General features: G+C 35.4%; 1 protein-coding gene across 3 annotated transcripts in view; it reads left to right on the forward strand.

The window, feature by feature from the left end:
- The window catches only part of PIK3C2G (phosphatidylinositol-4-phosphate 3-kinase catalytic subunit type 2 gamma), a 394,884-nt gene that overhangs the window by 294,773 nt on the left and 77,313 nt on the right, over positions 1 to 22,798 (forward strand). For all 3 annotated transcript variants that reach the window (XM_025401956.1, XM_025401957.1, XM_025401958.1), the window contains 3 exons: positions 13,119 to 13,308; positions 13,791 to 13,912; positions 17,316 to 17,424. In XM_025401956.1, coding sequence (XP_025257741.1) covers positions 13,119 to 13,308; positions 13,791 to 13,912; positions 17,316 to 17,424 — 421 coding nt within the window. The remainder of the gene's footprint in view (positions 1 to 13,118; positions 13,309 to 13,790; positions 13,913 to 17,315; positions 17,425 to 22,798) is intronic.

The following is a 22,798-nucleotide window of genomic DNA, read 5'->3' on the forward strand; positions in this document are numbered from 1 at the left end:
CCAACAGACACATGAAAAAACACTCATCATCACTGGCCATCAGAGAAATGCAAACCAAAACCACAATGAGATACCATCTCACACCAGTTAGAATAGCAATCATTAAAAAGTCAAGAAACAACAGGTGCTGGAGAGGATGTGGAGAAATAGCAACACTTTTACACTGTTGGTGGAACTATAAACTAGTTCAACCATTGTGGAAGACAGTGTAGTGATTCCTCAAGGATCTAGAACTAGAAATACCATTTGACCCAGCCATCCCATTACTGTGTATATACCCAAAGGATTATAAATCATGCTGCTATAAAGACACATGCACGCGTATGTTTACTGCAGCACTATTCACAATAGCAAAGACTTGGAACCAACCCAAATGTCCATCAGTGATAGACTGGATTAAGAAAATGTGGCACAGATACACCATGGAATACTATGCAGTCATAAAAAAGGATGAGTTCATGTCCTTTGTAGGGACATGGATGAAGCTGGAAACCATCATTCTGAGCAAACTATCACAAGGACAGAAAACCAAACACCTCATGTTCTCACTCGTAGGTGGGAATTGAACAATGAGAACCCTTGGACACAGGGTGGGGAACATCACACACTGGGGCCTGTCGTGGGGTCGGAGGAGGGGGGAGGGATAGCATCAGGAGCTGTACCTAATGTAAATGATGAGTTAATGGGTGCAGCACACCAACATGGCACATGTATACATATGTAACAAACCTGCATGTTGTGCACATGTACCCTAGAACTTAAAGTATAGTAATAAAAAAAAAATAGTTCACAGGCTAGTGAAAGAGGCAGATATGCTCATATATGGCTATAAGTGCTAAAATAGCAATAAAAAATAAAATAATAATAATAACAAAAAATGTAGACTTGTTTACTTTGTGTAAATAATATTATTATTTTGTGCTGTGTTCTGTGACATCACATGGATTTTAAAACTTGAGACTAAATGCAGACCTTATTGCACATCATTCACCAAAAAAAAAAAAAAAAAAAAGTTTTGTCATAGATCCATCATTGATGTCTTGGTGCTTCAATGAGTGGCATTAATTCATAGATAGATAATTGATAAAAGTATATTATATACATTTAATATGAGCCCCTCTACATTTAAACTCCTTGTTCTTTTTATTTCTTTGTTCTGATAGGCTAAAAGCGTTTTATGCCACTGTTTATTGTGATACAACTACCAAGTTACAGACAAAAGACGAGAAAATCCCCTCTCCCTTCTCCATCAGGCTCACAGATTGGGATCAAGAGCCAAGATCAAGCCATCTGAGACATAACATGTGCGGCTACTTTAAGTGTCCTGGTCCTAACTACAATATTAGCACTAAGAGGCTGCCCCTCTTGACCCTATTTGAGACTTGAAAGAAATAAACAGCTTTTTCCTGCCTCTGTCCTCTATTTAGGAACAACCCAAGATTTTACCTCGCTCCTGGACATATCCCTTCTAGGTCAGGAGCTGATCCTAAGAGTTTCAGGGGATGATGCATACTGTGTGGCATTAAAAATTCTGTACAATTAATGGTATTTAGAGGGAAAATGAAAGTAAAATTGGTTTGCTGGCCACAGATGCTTTTCACATCATCATCAACTACTCTCTGTTTCCCTCACTCTCTTCCACTCCCCTTACAGCTGAGTGATGTTGAATAGAATCAAGAAAGTATCATGACTCAGTCCCCTGCAAATTGATACTCTCATGTAATATCTCTGCAGGGCTCACTGCTAGGCAACAAAGGCAGCCATCCATTAAAATGCTGTCCAAAAGGGTTATTTCAGAAATTTCAGTCACTCTCAAACCTCGGGTTAGCTGTCCTCATAAAGACCTAACTTATTTCACAGACCAGACTGGGATCATTAAGCATAAACTTCCCTGCCTACCTCCCCTCCCACATACAGATAGTACTTTTCATGCTATCCATTTTCTTCTCCAAGGGAGTGAGAGGACATTCTTCATGTATGCTCAGATATTCCACTTGGCCTGCCATATGAATTCTCATTTAGTAAGTATATGATCTGTTCTTCAGCTAAAACTGAAGCCAGCTTGAAGCAAAACAAAACCCCACACTCCAAAAAACAAAAACCAAAACAAAACTAAAAGACAAGTTGTTTGCATTCGTGAGCTATTTTGACAGCAAAAGAATCCTGTCTGATAGCCTTAGATTGAAGGCTCTACATGGAGTCAAACTGTAAGCTAACAAATCCCAGAAACCAATAGGGCCTGGCTAGTTTCTAGTGGAAACACACAGGCCTTCTTCTGTTTACCTCTGCTTAGCATATTCTATTGTTCCCTGCCCAGTGCCCAATATTCCCCAGTGTAAATTCCAGAGAGAGACAAACTCTGACTTAACTAGTTGCCTTTGTCCTTACTGGACAAGTTCCTTCATGCGAAGCCACAGTGGATTTCGTTGCCCAGCCTTATTCCCTTCCTATCATAGATCACCCCTTCACAGAAAAATAGCCTAGAACTTCTTCTGTGAACTTTGAGCTGTGAGGGAAGTCTTAGGAGGGGCCATTAGGCAGAACGGGCACAGTGACCGTCCAACAAGTATAACATTGAAACCGTTGGAAATGTGGATGGCATCCAGAGAGTGCACCTGGCCTCCACATCATAGACACAGGAGCCAGAGTCCCTGCACCACTGAAGGTTTGCAGACTCAATTCCAGAAATTCTTTGTTCCCCTCATTCCTTATTTATTTCTCATGGCTAGGGTGTGAGACAAGACTCTTTATGCACAAATGTCAATGATTTTATATCTTGTTTCTCTTCAAAACTGAGAAACAGCACATGGGATGGAAATGCAAATCCTTGTGTACTTTTATCATTAAATTTTATTTTTTTTTTTACTACGATGCAAACTGTGGTTATAACTCCACAAATAAGAACCAATGTTTTCCTTTGTCTTAGCTTAACAACTGATACCTACAGAAATAAACACTACCAAGGGGAGATGGGAACACAGAACCAAAAGAAAATAACAATCAAGAAGTCCAGCTTTTCCTAAATAAGAAAGCAGATTCAAAGGAAAATGTAAATTAAAACAAGTAGAATTTCTCCTCTCATTCTGAAAGTCTCCCATTATTTTTAGTTATAATAACAAACCTGAACTAAATTAACTTTATAAACTATTTTTAACTGCAGATATAACCACTTATAATATCTGTACTTCCTAAGTTGCATGGCCCTGTCACAGTCATTACAATGTTTGATAGTGTGGTTGCTGTTCTAAATTTCTGCAGTAGGGGAAATGCTGTTTTTGAATTATATAAATTAAACAGAGAATTTGCCTAAATTGCCTAAATTCCAAGTTAGGACACACCTTAACTATTAAGCTTTGAAAAAACGATTGTAAACTCTTCAGGAGACTATCAGTCTAAAGGTTAAAAGCATTTGCAAAGTTTAATGTACCCACTAAGAGTACCAAAAATCATTAGTGAAAAAAGATGAATAGTCCAGATGGCGCTGTTTCCCAGCAGCCGTTTTATGCACAACAGCGCTGTGTATCTGTTAATCCCCACTGGTATTTCTAACCCTACGCATTGCATACAATTACTATATACCAGTGATTTAACAAGCAATTAGGCTACAATCGTTTACTATTTTAAAACATAGTTTTCACATTTTAAAGATTTTTATAACCTTAACTATAGCCCCGTTTATCACTATTGATTTTTCTTTACTGTTGCATGTTAAGATTTATTTTTTTGCTTTCCATACAACTTCCTTTTAAAATCATTAATAAAATAAATGGCTTTGGGAGTGGGAATTGAAAACTGGAATATCATTTCACTGGCATATCACTTTATTCATAGTAAGACTAACCCATCAACCCTTCCCTGGTTCCTTGATTCAGTTTGTTCTGATTTGGTCAATTTTATAAGGCATCTATCTAAAAAGTTAAAAGAATTATCCACTCCCAGTCAAGTCCACAGAGCTTGAAACTCTTGTTTGAATGCAGCTTGGTGCCTTACATTTACATAAGACTAGCTGAACTTGTAGCATGAATTCCGAAGACTTGAAACCTCAACTTGGAAAACAACAAAGACCTTTAAGTTTGTTAAAGTATTTAAGCCAATATCTAAACTGTAAAGCAGTAGAAAGAGGATGGGGAAGAAGACAGAAAATAAGAAAATAAACGCTAAAGCTGCTGTTTGTTCTAATCCTTACCTAATACCTCTCTTGTAGGAGTTCAAGAGAGCACCACAAGCCAGTTTCCTTTGAGCAATAAATTTGTACATTCATTTTCTCTTGTATCCCTCTTTGTATACTTTGCTACCTTTTAGACTCATATGTATTTATTTCTTTACTTATTGGTAGTACATTTTCTGAAATAATATTTGCATAATACCATTTCATTTCCAAAGACTTCTCCTATTTTATCTTGTTTGATCCTATCAATGATCCTGGGAAATAGCATGGTTTAGTAATCAATTATGTTTTATAGATACAGCAATTGAGTCTCCTGAAGTCATTCAACAATGACTTTCTTGAGATGACTGGCATGAGTCATCAACTACATTTTATAGATGCAACAGTTGAATCTCCTGAAATTGTTCAACGATGACTTTCTTGAGATCATGGGTAGACCTAGTGAGTACAGATTAGAACAAGATTTATTCCTTGCATAATGAGTGCTTTTCCCAGGATACAACTATGCCAAATCATATGGAAAAAAGTTCTGCATATGGAACTCTTAATGTCCTGACTGTCAGATAAATATAAATGTTCTTTAACTTTAGTGTCTTCAGATTAGTTGAAAGACCATCATAAGAAAAACATCTACAGGCTTATAGCTAGGTTTCTCAAATTGGTATACCATGCTATCAAAGCCCCAAGGATTAACATGACATATCCTTTTTAGTATCTTATTTTGTTTAAAGGATTAGAACATAAACTTTAAAGTTTGGAGTCAAATGTGTACATACACATTGCATACATGTGCAATCAAAATCATCATGTGCTCTTTTTTCCATGTGTGCAATTTTGATTTTTTAATAATAAAAGTACATAGAAATGAATCATTTTATCATGTACCTAGAATACATTGGCAATGATTGTCACTGAGCTCATTTAGGAATAGTAAAGTTTTTTGCTTAAAAAAATATGTGTTTGAATATTTAGTGCAGTATAAATTTGTAGTAAAATAGGAATTATCCGATAGCATACTTCATAAGTTTAAGTAAGAGAAAGCACTGGTCCTATATTTCAGAGATTACCAATTCAGTACCGAACTACTACTTTTCTTTATGCAATAAAAGAAACTGTGACAAAATTGTGTTAATTCACTGTTCCCCTTGAATGATTAAGAGTGACTTGTAAAGCTGGACACTCAGTCAGTAACTTCAATACAAAAAACAAAGTAATGTGTTTCTTGCACATGCCAGAATACTGCAATGAAATGAAGTTTGAGATTTAGATGAAGAAATTTGCTTATGATGGGTGAGTCAATTGCAACTCTTCCTGTATTTTTATATTATAAACTTATAGTATCAGTGGTAACATAAAGAATGTTCTCATGCAAATTCCTTCACAGAAGCCTTCTGAGAAATATTTTCCTGTGACTGTTAAAGAGACTGACCATTGAAACAGTTATTCTATCCAATTGCCAAATATATGAACAATTTAAACTGTAAATCAAAATATGTTCTCGTAGAAATCTCCATCAGGTGTTGCCTAAGAACCTTCATTCAACTGGCAATGGCGTCGTAATCATCTCTCCTCAAGGCTTAGTCTGATGTCGCTCATAAGGCAGTGAAAAATGTTTGCCATTTGTAGTCACATATCAACATAAATGTGAATTTAAAAACATTATATTTAATTTGAGAAAAAATAATCTGCCTAGATGCTGAATCTCACCCAGAAGATCAGAGCTCTGGATTCAACTCAGTTTTCTGAGACTGATAGACTCAATTGCCCATTCACATACACAGTGCTAGGAAACCTGTTAGAGGCAATGGTTTCTGATGATAAGCAATTAAAATATTTAGTTTATAAGTACATATATTATGAAGTAGAATACAATGTGTACACATTTTTTAAGACAGGACCTAAGGCTTAAGAAATTTTACACTTATTATAGGTCCCTTTAGACTATGTTCCTTGGCAGCTAGAAATATGTCACTTTTTTTTTAAGCGTTATTTCTATGTAAAAACCAAAGGATCATTGTCTTAGTACCTTTGTTCCACCTGAGAATTCCACAAGTTATTGGCTTATTTTTCTCTGAAAGACAAAATTGAATTATTGTTTGCTTTTTAAAATCCACAGTGAGAGCAGAGACTAAGGAATCAGATAAACATGAGTAGAATTCTTCAGTTACTACTTCTTAGGTGATGTCACCTTTGGTATGCATTTAACTTCTCCTAGTCATTTTCTTATCTATTGCTGAAATAATCTGACTGCTCTTCTCTAAGGATGAAAAGATTAACATGAAGCATTTAGTGTAGTACCTGCCAAGGGATACATACTTCCTGAGGGCAGAAATCTGGTTTCTCTTCTTCACCTCCCAGCACACAGAATAGTGCCTAGCAAGGGAGGGTTAAAAGTGTTTATCAAGACTGCTTGGAGGCTTCCCTTAGGAAACTTAAGAGCTAAAATCCTCCCAGCTGCTGTTTTATTCCTGTAATATAAGGATAATCCAAAGCATAATCCTGCTAATGCTGCCATTAAACAAAATAAATCAGGGAGCTATTACTTGGATAAATTAGATCCTCACAGAGGCCTGAAACCAACTACACTCAGGGCCCCAGTCCCAAGTCCAATCATAGTTAACAGCAGTGTTTTGTCTGACCCGTTAAGTCTGACACCTGAGACATAAGAGATGGATTTGAGTGAAAGTCTGCCCCCAAACCATGGGCTGACCATAAAGTCTCACCCTTCATCTTCAGCCTTCTTACATCCTAACTGTTGGGTAATATAAGAATAAGGTATGGCCAAAGTTGAGATTTTGCGAGAGTGAGTTCATCAAAACTTAAAATTTATGATTCACAACATTTAAAACTGATATCGTCACGAGAAGTGAGTACATGCTGTCACCCTAAAGCTTTTCACTCCAGCACATAAAATGTGATCAGTAAATATTTGTTGGATCAATGTTCAATGAATGAATGAATGGTAGAGTCTCCATAAATCATGATTAGCATTATACTCCTACTATTATTATTATCCTCATGTCTTTAAACTGCTGATGAAGAAATAAATTAATGTTTTGTACTGCCCTGTGTACCTGTAAATTCATAAGTGCAAACAACATCTTTAGAAATGGTGAACACTGGGGAGACGAATGATGGGCTCAGAGTCATATTTTAACTTTCTTAGCAAGTGTTGGCCTAAATTGATGTATAAGAGTGGAAGAATTTGGAATTTGTTCAAAAAAGTTTAAGACCAGAACAAGATAAATGGCCCTGAATTTTTATGAAATTAAAGGAAAAATTATTAAACATAATTGAAGTACGTTTGTAATATTGAGGACATGGCAGATTAGTTGTAAAGAAGACATTGCATGATCACTTTGATAGATGCCAACCCAGAAAAGTCATACTGGATTACATTCAACATCCATTCCTCCTGGAAAATTTTAGTACACTCAGAATAGATCCAAGCTTAGATAAGCATCATACTTTCAAAAGTTAAAAATTATAAGCATTCTCATTAATGGTGGGGAAAAGATAGTATCTTCTATATTGATAATAAAGCTCTCTAATTAAACTTTGTTATGCAGTTTTTTTTCAGGTGAATAATACAATAATTAATACAATCCCAGAGAATTAGCACACACACATACAAACAAATCAAAATAACAAGAATTTAGTAAAATAAGTTGTTACAAAGTAAACATTTAAGACTCAGTACTTTAAAAATTAAAAAGAAAATATCTGATCACCTAAATAGATACAGAAAAATGTAGTTAATAAAATGTAGAACCATTCATTTAGGAAAAAAATAGAAATAGAAAAGAGTATCATTAACATATAGCTAAAAACCTACAGAATACATTACGCTTAACAGTAAACATTGAAAGATTTTCCTTTGTAATCAGGAACACACCAACAATGCTTGCTATCACCACTTCCATTTAATATTGAAGCGGAAGTTTCTTAGCAGTGCAGAGTGACCAAAACAACCACTACCATTATTTGCAGGTTACATGACTGTGGTACATACAAATTTCAAAAGAAAGTACATATGTTGTTAGAATTAATAAGAGTTAAAAATCTACTCATATATTATTGAATGTTAATTAAAAGTTAGTAAAATATAGCATTTATGTCATATAAAATATGCCAAACCAAAGAATAACTCCAACAAAAAATATGCAAGACCAAACTAAATAGAACAATATACCACATTCGTGACTGAATGTCTTAATACTATAGAGATGTTAATATTCTCCAAATTGATTTGTAATTTACATACAGTACCATTCAAAATCCTCTATTTGTTTTGTGTGTGGGTGAACTTGATAAGCTAATTCTAAAATATATTTAGGAGGTCAAAACGGCCTAGAATAGTGAAGAACCCCCTAAAGAAAATGAGATAAAATAATTGTTCTCCTGGATTTCAAGATGTACTATAAAGTTCCAGCTATTTAGGATAGTGTAATACTGATACAGAGATAAACAAAGAAATGACTGCAACAAAATGAGGAGGCCAGAAACAGGCTTTTGTATATATAGACCCTTGGTTTTGGGCAAAGTTAAACAGTAAAGAAGAAAAAAAAGTCTTTGCAATTTAAAAAATTGTTAAATGAAACATTTTTCATCCATATTTGGAGAAACCATGAGGCCATTTAAAAACATGATTTAATGCTATGTTCTGAATTAGAAAGATTGTTCAGGCATTCAACAAATATTTTTGGATCACTTACTATGTACCAGTTACTATTAATTTTTCCCTGTAAAATATATTATTAAGTTAACAAAAAAACAAATTGCAACATTACATACAATTGTGATTCTTCTCTAACTCTCATCTCACACAAAGTCAAAGTTCTTACTCAATTATGCCCTTTAGGTCTTTGATCCCCTTCTTTCTCTACTCACTTTATGTCAGCGACACTGCCTTCCTTTTGCTGTTCATTAAACACTCTAGCCATTCATGTACCTCTGAGCTTGTGGACTACCTGTTGCTTCTGCCTAAAATGCATTTCATCAGAAATTCCCATGGTCTACCTTCATGGCAAGTTAAGGTCTTTGTCAAATCATTCAGCTCGTCTTTTTAGTGAGATAAGCACTTGTCAGTGGGCATCCTATTTAAAATTGTAGTACTATTATCTACCCCCATATTTCCTCTCCCTATTTCCTATTTTCTCTTATAATACATATTACTTTATCAAATTATATATTTTTACTTGATTAATTACTATCAGAATTTTATATTATACAAACTCTAAAAGAGCAAAAAAGTTCCGTCTCTTTTGTTCATTGCTAAATCCCATCACTAGAATAGTACCTAGCATGTAATAGGAATAAGGACAATGTGTGTGTCTATGTGTTTGCATGTCTGTATGTTTGCATGTCTGTGTGTTTGCACAAATATATAGAGAAAGTTCAAAAAAGAATGATGTCAAACTGCTTACGGTGGTTATTTCTGGGGAGGAGCACTGGCCTCCCGTGGAGAAAAGAAAAAGGGAACCTTTCACATTTTACTTTATATTTTCCTGTGTTGCTTGAATTATATATGCTAAAATGCCAAGTATTTAAATGTCTCTAAATCTCTTACATACAACAGGCAAATCAACCAGGATAGCAAAATCCAAAAGCTTGGACAACATTTATGACAAAACTAGGTAACAAGGTATACCCAAGAACCGTATAATAAAAGCAGGTGGAGGCAAACCATTAAGTTACAAGATTTGTGTGGTATGAGCATTTGGACAGAAGGAAGCTAAGGGAAACCACAGGTACTCTGGCTGACCTGAGAGCGGTACTCCAAAAGAGTCAACAGGTACTTGTTGGAAGCTGAGCAGGCTAATTTGAGAAAAGCTGTTGAAATTGGAAGTACTTTTTGCACACTCTATTTCACAGGCAAGGGTGAGGGTTCTGTGGCAAATATAAAAAGATTAGGCAGTCTATGAATTCTCAAATTTAACTGGGGCTTTCTTCCAAGAAGAAGTCTCTCTCACACTGAAGAGAAACTGTTGCACATATAATCCAACTTGTGTGGACAAGCGATAATATTAGCAAAGGGAAAATCAAAGTCCAGAAAGTTGGAGGGAGGGGATCAAAGGAGAAATATCTCAGAATGTATTTTATGAAATTATATATATATACTTTTTTGAGACAGAGTTTTGCTCTTGTTGCATAGGCTGGAGTGCAGTGGCACAATCTCGGCTCACTGCAACCTCCGCCTCCCAGGTTCAAGCAATTCTCCTGCCTCAGCCTCACAAGTAGCTGAGATTACAGGCATCTGCCACCATACTTGGCTAATTTTTTGTATTTTTAGTAGAGACGGGGTTTCACTAGTCTCAACCTCCCGACCTCAGGTGATCCACCCGCCTTGGCCTCCCAAAGTGCTGGGATTACAGGCATGAGCCACTACGCCCGGCCAAAATCATTTTTTTTAAATCACTATGTGACAGCAACAGAAAAGGAAACCTCAGACCCTAAAAAATCTTCTACTCCTTCCTGAAAGTTCAGGAATACTCATTTTATATAAAAATGAACAAGAAAAATGACCATGGTTGAAAATCATACAGAATTACAAGAAAAAGAGAAATAAGAAGCAAAATAATATCCTTACAAAAAATGTGGGCCAGAAAGACATGCCAACAAAAAGGATAAACTGTATCCTTATATATTGAGATAAAAGAAATTAAGAAAATGATAAATACATGAAGGAACAACATAGACCACAATTAGGAAACCTCAGCAAGGAAGTGATTGAACCCAAGAAAGAATTAGAAATAAAAGAAAACATGATTTTACAAACAATAAGCTAGAAGAGACATAGGAATGAACAAACACAACACACAATGCCTAAGAGAGAAGGTAAAAACAGAGAGCACTTTTAAAATAAAAAAGAAATAAAGAAAGGCAATGAAGATCCAATGTACATATAATAGTACTCCCTGAAAAAAAGAAAACCAAATAATATATAAAACTATATCAAAACTAAATAGTATATTTAGTATTTTAACAAATGCTAGGACTATAATTTAAGAAAAAAATTTCAAAAGTGGAAGGATTTGAAATTACATATTGACAGGGCACATTGCATATTCAAAAACATGACCCAGAAAAACCAATACAGAAGCATGTTTCAGAAAAACTACTGAACTTTGCAGAAAGAGAAACTTCCTTTAAGCATGTAGGCAGGAAGACAAACTCACTTATATGGGAAATAATTTACTATGTCATCAGAGTTTTGAATAGTAATCCTTTGTTCCAGAAGAAAATAGAATAGCTTTATGGCACTCAAAAAAGAAAATGTGAGCTAATGATGTCATATCCAGGCAAACTAACTTGCAAGTATAAAGGCCACAGACCAACTGTTGTCAGCTTACAAGAATTCAGAAACTTATTTCCTTGAGCACTTCTTGAAGAATTTACTGGAACATGAGTTTCAGATAATCAAAGTGACTGGAGAGACGTGGGCATAAGGACTGGTGGAGTTTATAATTAAGTGAAGGTTATAAGAGAAACTGAAAAGTGTGTTTAGTATATACACTATACAATACAGTTCAATTATACTATACAATTGTAGGTCAACAAAAAATGGAGGTGGGTTTAGACAGGCATCCGAGCACATGCCTGTAATCCTAGCTACTCAGGAAGCTGAGGAGGGAGGATCCTTTGAGCCTAGAATTCAGATGCTGCAGTGAGCTACTATCTCACCACTGTAGTCCAGACTGGGTGACAGAGTAAGACCCTATCTCTGAAAAAAAAAAAAAAAAAGGAAGTGGGGGCTAGGAGGAGGCACAAATTAAAAGTAGAATAAGCATACTGTTTGCTTTATAGTATTAACTGAGATTAAAAGGGTAATATTACAAGTCAGATGCTGGAGAAAATGGAACAAACTGTATGAAAAAAGAAGCTATTAGCTGATTTCAATATTGCTCTCAATAGAGAATGAATTAAAAATAACAAGAAAAGAAAAGGTAAAGGAAAATATAGAAATATATTATTATACCATTAGAATGCAAACTTTCTTAAATACAAAAAAAACCTCTAAAAAGCAGAGACAACAAAAAACACCAAAAACAAAGGAAAACAAATCAAAGAATGAAAAATATTTTATATAAAATACTTGTCTGTTAACTATAGGACTTAAGTATGCTACCTTTTTAAAGAAAAACATAAAAATATACAAAAATAAAATTTAAATTAAAAATTAAATAATGAAAGTTGAGCCATAAGTGTTAAAACAGTTTAAATATAAGGGAAGGGAAAGAATAGGGTAGAAAGTATGGGAATAGCTACTAGGCTTCTTTAAATTTACATTACTTAACTTCTGGAATTATGTAAATATTTTAAATAATTATAAGCTGGAATTAAATTTTTTTAAAATTCCCCCAAATAACAAAATCTTTTTTTTTTTTTTTTTTTTTTTTTTGAGGCAGATTTTTGTTCTGTCACCCAGACTGGAGTGCAGTGGCGCTATCTCGGCTCACTGCAAGCTCCGCTTCCCAGGCTCACCCCATTCTCCTGCCTCAGCCTCCCAAGTAGCTGGAACTACAGGCGCCCGCCACCACACCTGGCTAATTTTTTTGTACTTTTAGTAGAGATGGGTTTCACCACGTTAGCCAGGATGGTCTCAACCTCCTGACCTCGTGATCCGCCCACCTCAGCCTCCCAAAGTGCTGGGATTACAGACGTGAGCCACCGCCCCCGGCCACAACAAAATCTTAAAATGTGGTCATACAATATAGCAACTACAGTTTTATATTTCATCACAAGAGTTTCTTGTATATTTCTTTGCTAACAACTCCAGATGCGAACTTGAAATTTATACAAATAACATTTAATAGTTGGGCTCCAAATAAACACACATGGTTCTTGGCTTTTTCCCCTCACACTGACAAACACAAAGAAACAGATCATAACTGAAATGAGTAGATGCAGAGGAGTGTTACTCACCATCTTTTCTTTTACATTTCTCTAGGAAAATAAAGGAAAGTCTGGAGTGTTTCCCTGTTAAATTGAATAACTTGATCCACACACTTGCACAAATGTCAGCCATAAGCCCTGCCAAATCTACTTCACAGACTTTTCCTCAGGAATCCTGTTTGCTGAGTACAACTAGGTTGATTCAAACAGCAACAATTTTAGGGTTCAGCAAGAAATCCAGTAATGTAAGTTTAAAATCTGTCGTCTTGACTTAAGTATCACTTGACTTTATCTCAGACTTCCCTTCACTATCCTACACAGCCTTTCTTATAGCATAATTTTTTTACTATGCAAATGAAAAATTATTTACAATTTAAGCAGAAGTGTCATTAAGAGGATGTTCCAAGAAAAAAATCATAACAACAAGAGCTATGAGTAGAGAACCATCAAAGAGAACAATTCCTGCCCTGTGGTAGAGTGTAAATCAATAACTGATTAAAATGTCCACAAGAACAGCAAAAATTAGGCAATCTCTTCCTAGCACATACGATTATGATACTCTTAGATATTATTTATAGGTAATTTGCCTTTACAAAATGCATCTCCTGGCTTTTATGATAATGTTTTGCAGAAAGGTTCTCCCTTTGTTTGGTTTACATAAAATAGGGTTTTAGAGTGTATCACAGGCTGATATTGCCATCTTTTGATTTCTATTTACTTTCTGCAGCTGTATCTGATCCAGGTGACACACAGCAACAACGAAACAAGCCTGATAGAAAAATCATTTGACCAGTTTTCAAAACTTCACAGCCAACTTCAGAAGCAGTTTGCATCATTGACTCTCCCAGAGTAAGGCACTGTCCTTTTACATTGTTTTGCCTTCAGTAGTTGTCCTTGAGCAAAAAGAAAAATTATAGTTATGGGATTTTCTATTTGTGAGCAACACAGTATTCTGACTCCAATGCCATTGAATCCATCCCAGCAGAGTCTGAATTGCTCTCAGAGTGAAGAATCTTTTGTCTCATAAAACAGAACAAGGTTTGCAATTTTCTTTTTACTTCCAGTCATTGATTTTGTAGACAGACAATTTCAAAAGTCACTTCGTTTTTCTTCGATTATTGGGAAAATGGTCTCATTTGCCTGTTTTTAATTTAATCCTCTTAGTTATTTTTTAAAAAAATACAATTGAAATTGAAATTGCAGAAGAAAATTGGATATGTTTACTTTTTCAACAAATAACTGTAACATAAAGCCTATATATATAGGCTTATTAATTTACATATTTAATTATATATAATTATATATGCTTATTAAATATATATATTTAATTTTAATACCAGAAAAATGTAAACGTATTTATATCAATTAGTATATTACTAACTCATTTTGTTGCCATTAATTTTTAACTTTGAAATTATTAACTTGCATTATCTAAATTGAATTTGTTATTTTGATCATTTTGAAGCCATCTTGAAAATCATCATTTTCATTTATGTTATAATGGAAAAATGTTAACCATAAGCAAACTAAAAATATCATTAAAATTACTTCTGTTCAAATAACCCTTCAAAAATTCATTACTTAGAAGCAGTCAAATTTTGATCATAGACTTCAGTCTATAAAAAAGGTGTACTTTGATTTTAAAAATGTGAGCTTTCCAGAAATTATGATATTGCATTTATGTTAATCAGATGTTTTATCTACAGTGAGATTTTTGTTAAGTAAATGGTCCTTTTATGATATAATTGTTTATACTTTACCTGGCATACTTTATACATGTGGATTTTTACTTGGCTTTCAGGATTTAGTCACTTTCCAAATACAAATATAAGCAAAGTCAGTACATAGGGAAATATTACACATTATTAAAAATTGAGTAGTTCACATTCATGAAAAAAACTGTACTGGCATATATAACTGGGATTTTTGAAATGCAGATACTTTAAGCATCAGGAAGTCAAGAAGTTAAGAGCATACTCAAGAGACTGAGAGGGAGATAAAGTCATTCTGGAAACTTTTAGAAGTAACATCAAGTTTTAGAATTATCAAAAAATCTGATAGAATAACAGAAAAAAAAGAAACACCAGCAAAAAAACTCAGTGTTTGGCTGCAAATACCACATTCAAAATCAATGTTTGCTGTGATAACCCTACTAATTAATAATTGAGAAGAGTAAGCTCATCTTTGTTTAATGGCTATCCTTTTTCGGTTTCAAAAATGTCTCTGTTCTACACTGTACCTCACCAATACACATCAGTATAACTTGTAAAACTTTAAAAATTCTAATAATCCATCTCAATTGGCCTCTTTTCAGTTTTCAGCTTTTGTTAGGATTCTGCTTTGCTCATTACTGCTGCCTGGAGCTTCTTACATTGATTTTCAAACTGTGTAAGCAACCTGTGGAGGCAAGGAACATTTTGTTCTATGTTCCCTGAACACTGTTTGCATGCTGACACTCTCAAAGGGGCCCAGGCTTACAGTGATGCACACAAATGAAGGATGAAGATTCTCTACGACTTCTAAATTTACTGAGAGAAGCCCTATGAGAGTTATGTAAATGTCATCTGGAAGGCATGATCACAAAGTCAAAGTCATGAAGAATGAAATTCTAATCAGTTCATACCATCTAACAGTGGACTTCAAATCAGCTATTTGTGTTTCTGGGTAACTTCCAAGGGTACACAACATGAAAATATTCCTTAAAATTAATAATCTTTTTTAGAAAATTAATATGCTTGGCGAGAGTTGACTTTCTTCTCCCAACCATCCAAAATTTTATTTTGGTACACTGATCAGGTTATAGAAACTTCTGAGGACCAGACAAAAGGGCAAATCAAAATATTGGTGTTGGTATTGAGAAAATGAATTACTCTAATAATCAAATATCAAATCAAATCTTTGTCAGATGTTTTCTTACCTTTGTTGTGAATGAAATTGAGGGAGGATATGATGATACTGTCAGACAAAAGATCATAAAAAGTAATTTTCAATAACTGCTATATTTGACATTTAACTCGAAGAAGTTTCAATTAAATGACAGTATTATAGAAGCATTCCTCAACTTTCACATACTTATTTATATGTAAGATGTTTTAGGACATATATCTATAAAAATATTAACAAAGTAGCAGAATTGACATAGACTTCTGGTTTATTCTACCAACAAGGAAAATTCACAGACAGACAAATTAATACTTAAAACCAGCCTAATCTCTCATTTATCAAATTCATTTCTCCCAAAAAAATACTATGCATATATAGATATATAGAATATAGATCTATCTATCTTCTATGCTATATGTTCAATTGATTGTATACTGGTACTAATTTTCGTGATTAAATTTGGATGAAAAATTTTAAAGTCTCTGCAAGAGACTTTAAAAAATAAAATGTTCATTGTTTAAATATACGAGCATAGAGTTTTGGACTTTCCTGACATTTCCAACAGGAATCAGTGGGGTGGCATGAAATTATCACATACATCTGTGTCTTTGCTGACTGTCCTTTATTATCCTCCACGTTCATTTCCCCTCCAAGCATGGTAGCCAAGCCGTGGTTCCTACCAAAGAAGCAGAAGTGTGGATGAGGCAGCAGTATGATTGGAGTCAGAGGAGGCTGCTAGGTAGTTCCTAAAAAGGTATATGTAGACAGCAAGATATGTTACCAAATGCTACCCATTACCGGTCATCCCACATAATAATTGGTCTTAATCAAGTTCAAGCCATCAAGATGAATCATCAGATTGTGCAAAGGAAATTCTGCAAGTAGTCAGACTCTTGGGGAAAGTGTTACTATTTTGTAGAAGGCTAAGAGCAGATGGAAGCATAAGTCACTTGCTAAAATGCTTAATTTAGTTAGTGTAATGGTGTCTCTAGTGAACCCAGAAGCAACAATATAATCTGAACCTTTTGAAAAATTTTGAGCCATTAACTTCAGTCTTTTTCTAAGACCCCACATATGTTTAAAAGACAAAATGTGTGGTCTGCCATTAATACAGTAAGAAGGGACATATAAATTGATTTAATATGTCAAATTAAATTAAGTTAGTATTAATATTAATGACCATTAATATGGCATGAATGACCACAGCCATATTAATAAAACTTCCAGGATTAATCGCGTGGACTATGACTTTTTCAAATATTTTCTTTGGCCCTTCCATCTGATACAGCTGTAACTTCGTGAACCACCCTAAGATGAAAAGGCCAGTTTTCAAACTAATGAAGATAACTTTTTTTTTCTCTTAAAACAGGTTTCCTCATTGGTGGCACCTACCTTTTACAAATTCAGATCACAAAAGATTCGGAGATCTAAATCATTACATGGAACAGATATTAAATGGATCATGTGAAGTTACAAATGTAAGTTACAATTTATTTTTCTATTTTTACATAAAACATCAACTATTTATATGTTATTAGTGAGTGAGGTGGTTTATGCCTGTAATCCCAGTACTTTGGGAGGTCAAGGTGGGAACATTGCTTGAAGCCAGGAGTTTAAGTCAATCCTGGGCAACAAAACGAGACCTCGTCTCTACAAAAAATTTTTCGAATTATCCAGGCATGGTGACACATGCCTGTAGTCCCAGCTACTCGGGAGGCTGAGGCAGAAGAATCATTTGAGCCCAGGAGTTGGAAGCTGCAGTGAGCTATAACAGTGCCGCTGCACTCCAGCCTGGGTGACAGACCCAGATTCCATCTCTAATAATAATAATATTTTATGATAACATTCTTTGGGTTCATTCATTCAATGAATATGTATGCCTGATTTTGTATAAAATACATGAACTGAGAACTGTGGAGCAGCAAAACAAGTATAGAACCTTGACTTCAAATAACTTCAATGAAGTAATATGTGATAAATGGACTATCAGTGCCACGAAGTGCTCTAGAGTTTTAGAGGAGTAAGAATCATTCCCGATGCAATAATAAAGTTTCAAGGAGAAGACAGCATCTGAGCCGAGCCTTTAACACTGAGTAGGATTTAACAGAGGTGGCCTGGGGAAATGTCTCAACAATATAAGAAAAATTATGAGTGAGAAAAAACAAAAAGAAATCGTATTTTTAAAATTTAAATCTGTTGCTGCTGTGACAAGTTACCACAGATTTGGTGGCTTAAAACAGTACATATCAATTTTCTTTCAGTTCTGGAATTCAGAATTCTGAAAAACAGGTTTTATGGGATTAAAATCAAAATGTTGGTGGGCTTGTTGTGGAACCTTTTCAATTTCTAGAGGTTGGTTGTGTTCCTTGGCTTGTGGCTCTGTTCCAGCGACACAGTGGCACACTCTGACCTCTGACCGTGTCATCACATCTGCTTTGGCTCAAATTCTGACCCTCCTGCCTTCCTCTCAGAAGCGCTTTTATGATTACATTGTGTCCATCTGGGCAACTTAGGATAATCTCACCATTTCAGGATTCCTAATGTAATTCTATCTGCAAAGTCTCTTTTGCCCTGTAAGGTAACATATTCAGAGTTTCCAGGGATTAGGACATGAACATCTTTTGGTAGAAGGTATTATTCTGCCTCTCATGGGGATCTAAGAAAAAGCGCAAGGACACAGTTCTGATGGATCTCAGCTTTCTTGTGATGTAAGAGTTTGGACGCCAAGCCCAAGTTGTTAGAAACTAAAACTAAGCCTTGAACTTATTAGTCAGTGTTCTCCAGAGAAACTGAACCAACAAAACTGTGTGTGTGTGTGTGTGTGTGTGTGTGTGTGTGTGTGTGTGTGTCAGAGAAAGACAGAGAGAGAAAGAGAGAGAGAGAGAGAAAGAGAGAACAAATTTGTTTAATTGGCTCACATGATTGTGGAGGTGCAAATCCAAAATCTGTAGGGTAGGCTGGCAGGCTGGAGATCAGAGAAGATTATTTACCATCCAAGTCCCAAGGCATTCTGCTCAGAGTTCAGTCTTGGTTCTGTTCAGGTATTCAATTGATTGGATGAGGCCTACCCATATTATGAAGAGTAATATGCTTTACTCAAACTCTGCCAATTTCAATATGAGTCTCATCCAATAAAACACCTTCACAGAAACATCCACAATAATGTTTAACTAAATATAGGTACACTGTGACTCAGCCAAGCTGACACACAAAATTAACCATCACAAGAGCCGTGAGGAACTGAAAACACTGTGAAGCACGATGCTCCTCACCACTTTGGTAGATCTTGGCCCTCCTTACTGGACTAGCACATTGTTCTTCTATTTTTTGTTTTCACTTTTAAATTGTAAAATGTAAACACACATTCAGAAAAAAATCCACAAAAGAAAATTAAACAGTTCAAGGATAAATTATAAGAACACCTAACCATGCAGTAGTTTCAAAACATGTCTGAAAATTGTTTGCCACCCTCCCATCAAGAGGAGGCAGCTTGTGTCCCAACCTCTTGATCCCAAGAGGGCTTCTGTCATTTGCTCATCAAATAGAATATGGTGGAAGTGACCCTTTATGACTTCCAAGGTAGGTTAGAAAATGCCATGTACCTTCCAACAATTTCTTATGGAATGGTCACTGCAGGAGCCTTCAGTTGCCATCTTTCAAGCTGACCTACCCTGAGTCTGCCAGGTAGAGAAACCAAAAAGATTAAATACAAAGAGACATGTCTAAGGAACAGCAACTGATCCAGTCCCCAGCTGGGACTCCATCCCCAACCACCAAATGATCACAGTCTCATCAGAGACCCCAAGCAGAACACCCAGCTGAGCCCTGTCAAACACCTGAACTAAGAGATAATAATACAATGACTGGTTTTAAGCCAATAATGCAGTGATAGCCCATTTCCAAGATTCATGGATTTTTATCGTTGCATAATATTTTATTATATGAATATATTATAATTCATCTGTAGATACTGCTCTACATAGACTTTTGGAATGTTTCCAGTTTGGGGCTATTACAAACCATAATGTTATGAACATTCTTTCACATGCATGACTGAGTATCCACGTGTTGTTCTTACACCCAGGAATAGAATTTCCAGATTGTAGGATATGCTTATTTCAACCTTATGATGGTCAGTTTGTTCTCTCCTTTGCAATAAATACATTTTCCAATTTTCTATTCTTGGTATTGTTAATCTTTTAAATTGGGGCCATTCTGGTTGGTGTGCATCTCATTGAACTCTTAGCTTGCATTTTCCTGTTACTAATGAGCTTGAACACTTTTCGATATGTTTTTTGGTCGTTCGGATATCCTCTTTCGTGAAATGCCAGTTCACATCTCTTTACCATTTTTCTATTCAGTTAACATTCATTTATTGATTCATTTCTTGGTTGAAATTGTTAGAAGGTGTATTTCTTCATATATTCTGGATAGAAGTTCTTTATTATTTAAACAGATTGAAAAAATTTTCTCCTACTCTGTACCTTGTCCCTTTGCTCTCTCTGTCACGTCTCCTGATGAACAGAAATACTTAATTTTAATGAAGTGAAATATATCAGTATTTTCCTAGTAAGAACATACCCTACCTCAATGTCATAAATGTGTGAATCTTTTGGGGTGATCCATGATCAACAGCTCTTCTCCTTTATTCAGGTTTACAATGTGCCTTTCATGTAATACTTCTTTATCCATAAATAAAATGCACATTTTTTTTTTGAGACAGAGTTTTGCTTGTCACCCACGCTGGAGTGCGATGGCATGATCTCAGCTCACAGCAACCTCTTCCTCCCAGGTTCAAGCAATTCTCCCGCCTCAGCCTCCCCAGTAGCTGGGATTACAGGCACCCACGACCACACCCAGCCTCTTTGTGTATTTTTAGTAGAGACGGGGTTTCACCATGTTAGCCAGGCTGATCTCGAACTCCTGACCTCAGGTGATCTGCCTGCCTCGGCCTCCCAAAGTGCTGGGATTACAGGCATGAGCCACTGTGCCCAGCCTGAGATGCACACTTTATTAACACACACACTCAAGCAGCAGGTGGAGAACAAGAGAGAGAGGGCAAGGAACCTGTGGACCAAGGCCTTTATTGCAGTGTAGGGCATTATCCAAGCAGGTTTCCCACAGGGAGTTCTAATTAGAGGTTTTAGAGCAAGCAGGCGCAGGTTCTATAGAGGTGCATGGTGACTGAAAGTAGTCATTGTAGCATATCTAAGCAATATAAGCAGTGTGTGGGTATGAGTGGAGTGAGTCAAGAAGGTCATGTCTATCTGACCCATAGAGAGATGGTCACCAGGAGGTGGTTGTATAAGAAATATCTGGATCGACCACATTAAGGAGCTTGAAGGCAAAGAACTGAAAACTATCAAAGATGACTAAGACTTTCTTCTAGGATTTGAAACTGCAGCTTATATTCAAAATAAATGCCAAGGCAATTAAAAATTATAGATTCACTACAGATGGCTGCTTAACTTTACTTTCAACCTATCTAACTTACACATTTAAAATTTGAATCCCTTTTTCTAGTAAAGGTTTGATTGCACCCTACAAATCTCTCTATATAATATTGTATATATAAATTTGATATACAATACCATATTTTCTTTCTTATTCTTTCAAAATATTTATAAACTTTTCATTGTGATTTCTCTTATGGCCATGGATTTTTAAGAAATACTTTTTAATTTTTTCAAATATATTTAGCCTTTTTATTTTTGTTATTTTATTTCTTAAATATGTATGTCATATTTAAGTATATATTTAAGTATTAAGCTTAAGTATGTCAGAGAACACACCTATAGTTTCAATTTTTTCTAAATTTTGTGATGTTTTATGGTCCTAAATATGGTCAATTTCGGTAAAAATTCCAGGCATGCTTTAGAAGAATGCACCCCATAGTTGTGAGACGCAGTGTTCTACACATGTGTATTAGTGCAAATTGTCATCTTGACTGATTTTTGTTTGTTTGTACCAGTAGAGGTTTTTAGAAATATTCCACTATATTAATATATCTAACTACTTCTCATTATCTTCCTGTTAATTTTTGCTTTGTATGTATTGTGGCTGTTATTAGGATCACTTACATGGAGAATTATTATATTTTCCCATTATATTGAAATTTTCACTAACGTTCTTGTGTCTCTCTTATCTCTAACAATGCCTTTTGTCTGAAAAATCTTTCTTCTGTATTACTAATGTAGCCAGGCCAGCTTTATTTTGGCTAGTGTCTGCATGACACAACTTTTTCCATTGCTTTACTTTTATCATATCATATTTTTCCTTTTTTTTTTTTTTTTTTTTTTTTTGAGACGGAGTCTCGCTCTGTCGCCCAGGCTGGAGTGCAGTGGCCGGATCTCAGCTCACTGCAAGCTCCGCCTCCCGGGTTCACGCCATTCTCCTGCCTCAGCCTCCAGAGTAGCTGGGACTACAGGCGCCCGCCACCTCGCCCGGCTAGTTTTTTGTATTTTTTAGTAGAGACGGGGTTTCACCGGGTTAGCCAGGATGGTCTCGATCTCCTGACCTTGTGATCCGCCCGTCTCGGCCTCCCAAAGTGCTGGGATTACAGGCTTGAGCCACCGCGCCCGGTATTTTTCCATTTCAATGATCACTCTTATAAGGAACACACAGATGGATTTTCTTCTAAATTTAGTAACATAATTTTCATCTTTTACTTATACTGCTTAATTATTTACATTTGCTACTGTCATCGATATATATGTGTGTGCATGTGTCTATGCGTATATGTTATACTCAATCTATCACTTAAATGCTTTCTCTCTTTTCTTCCATTCTTTTTTTAAATTTAGTATTTATTTTTCCATTTTGTCCTATGTAGCCTCGGGAGTTATAAACTCT

Source organism: Theropithecus gelada, chromosome 11 (genome assembly GCF_003255815.1).
Source record: "Theropithecus gelada isolate Dixy chromosome 11, Tgel_1.0, whole genome shotgun sequence".
NCBI classification, from domain to species: domain Eukaryota; kingdom Metazoa; phylum Chordata; class Mammalia; order Primates; family Cercopithecidae; genus Theropithecus; species Theropithecus gelada.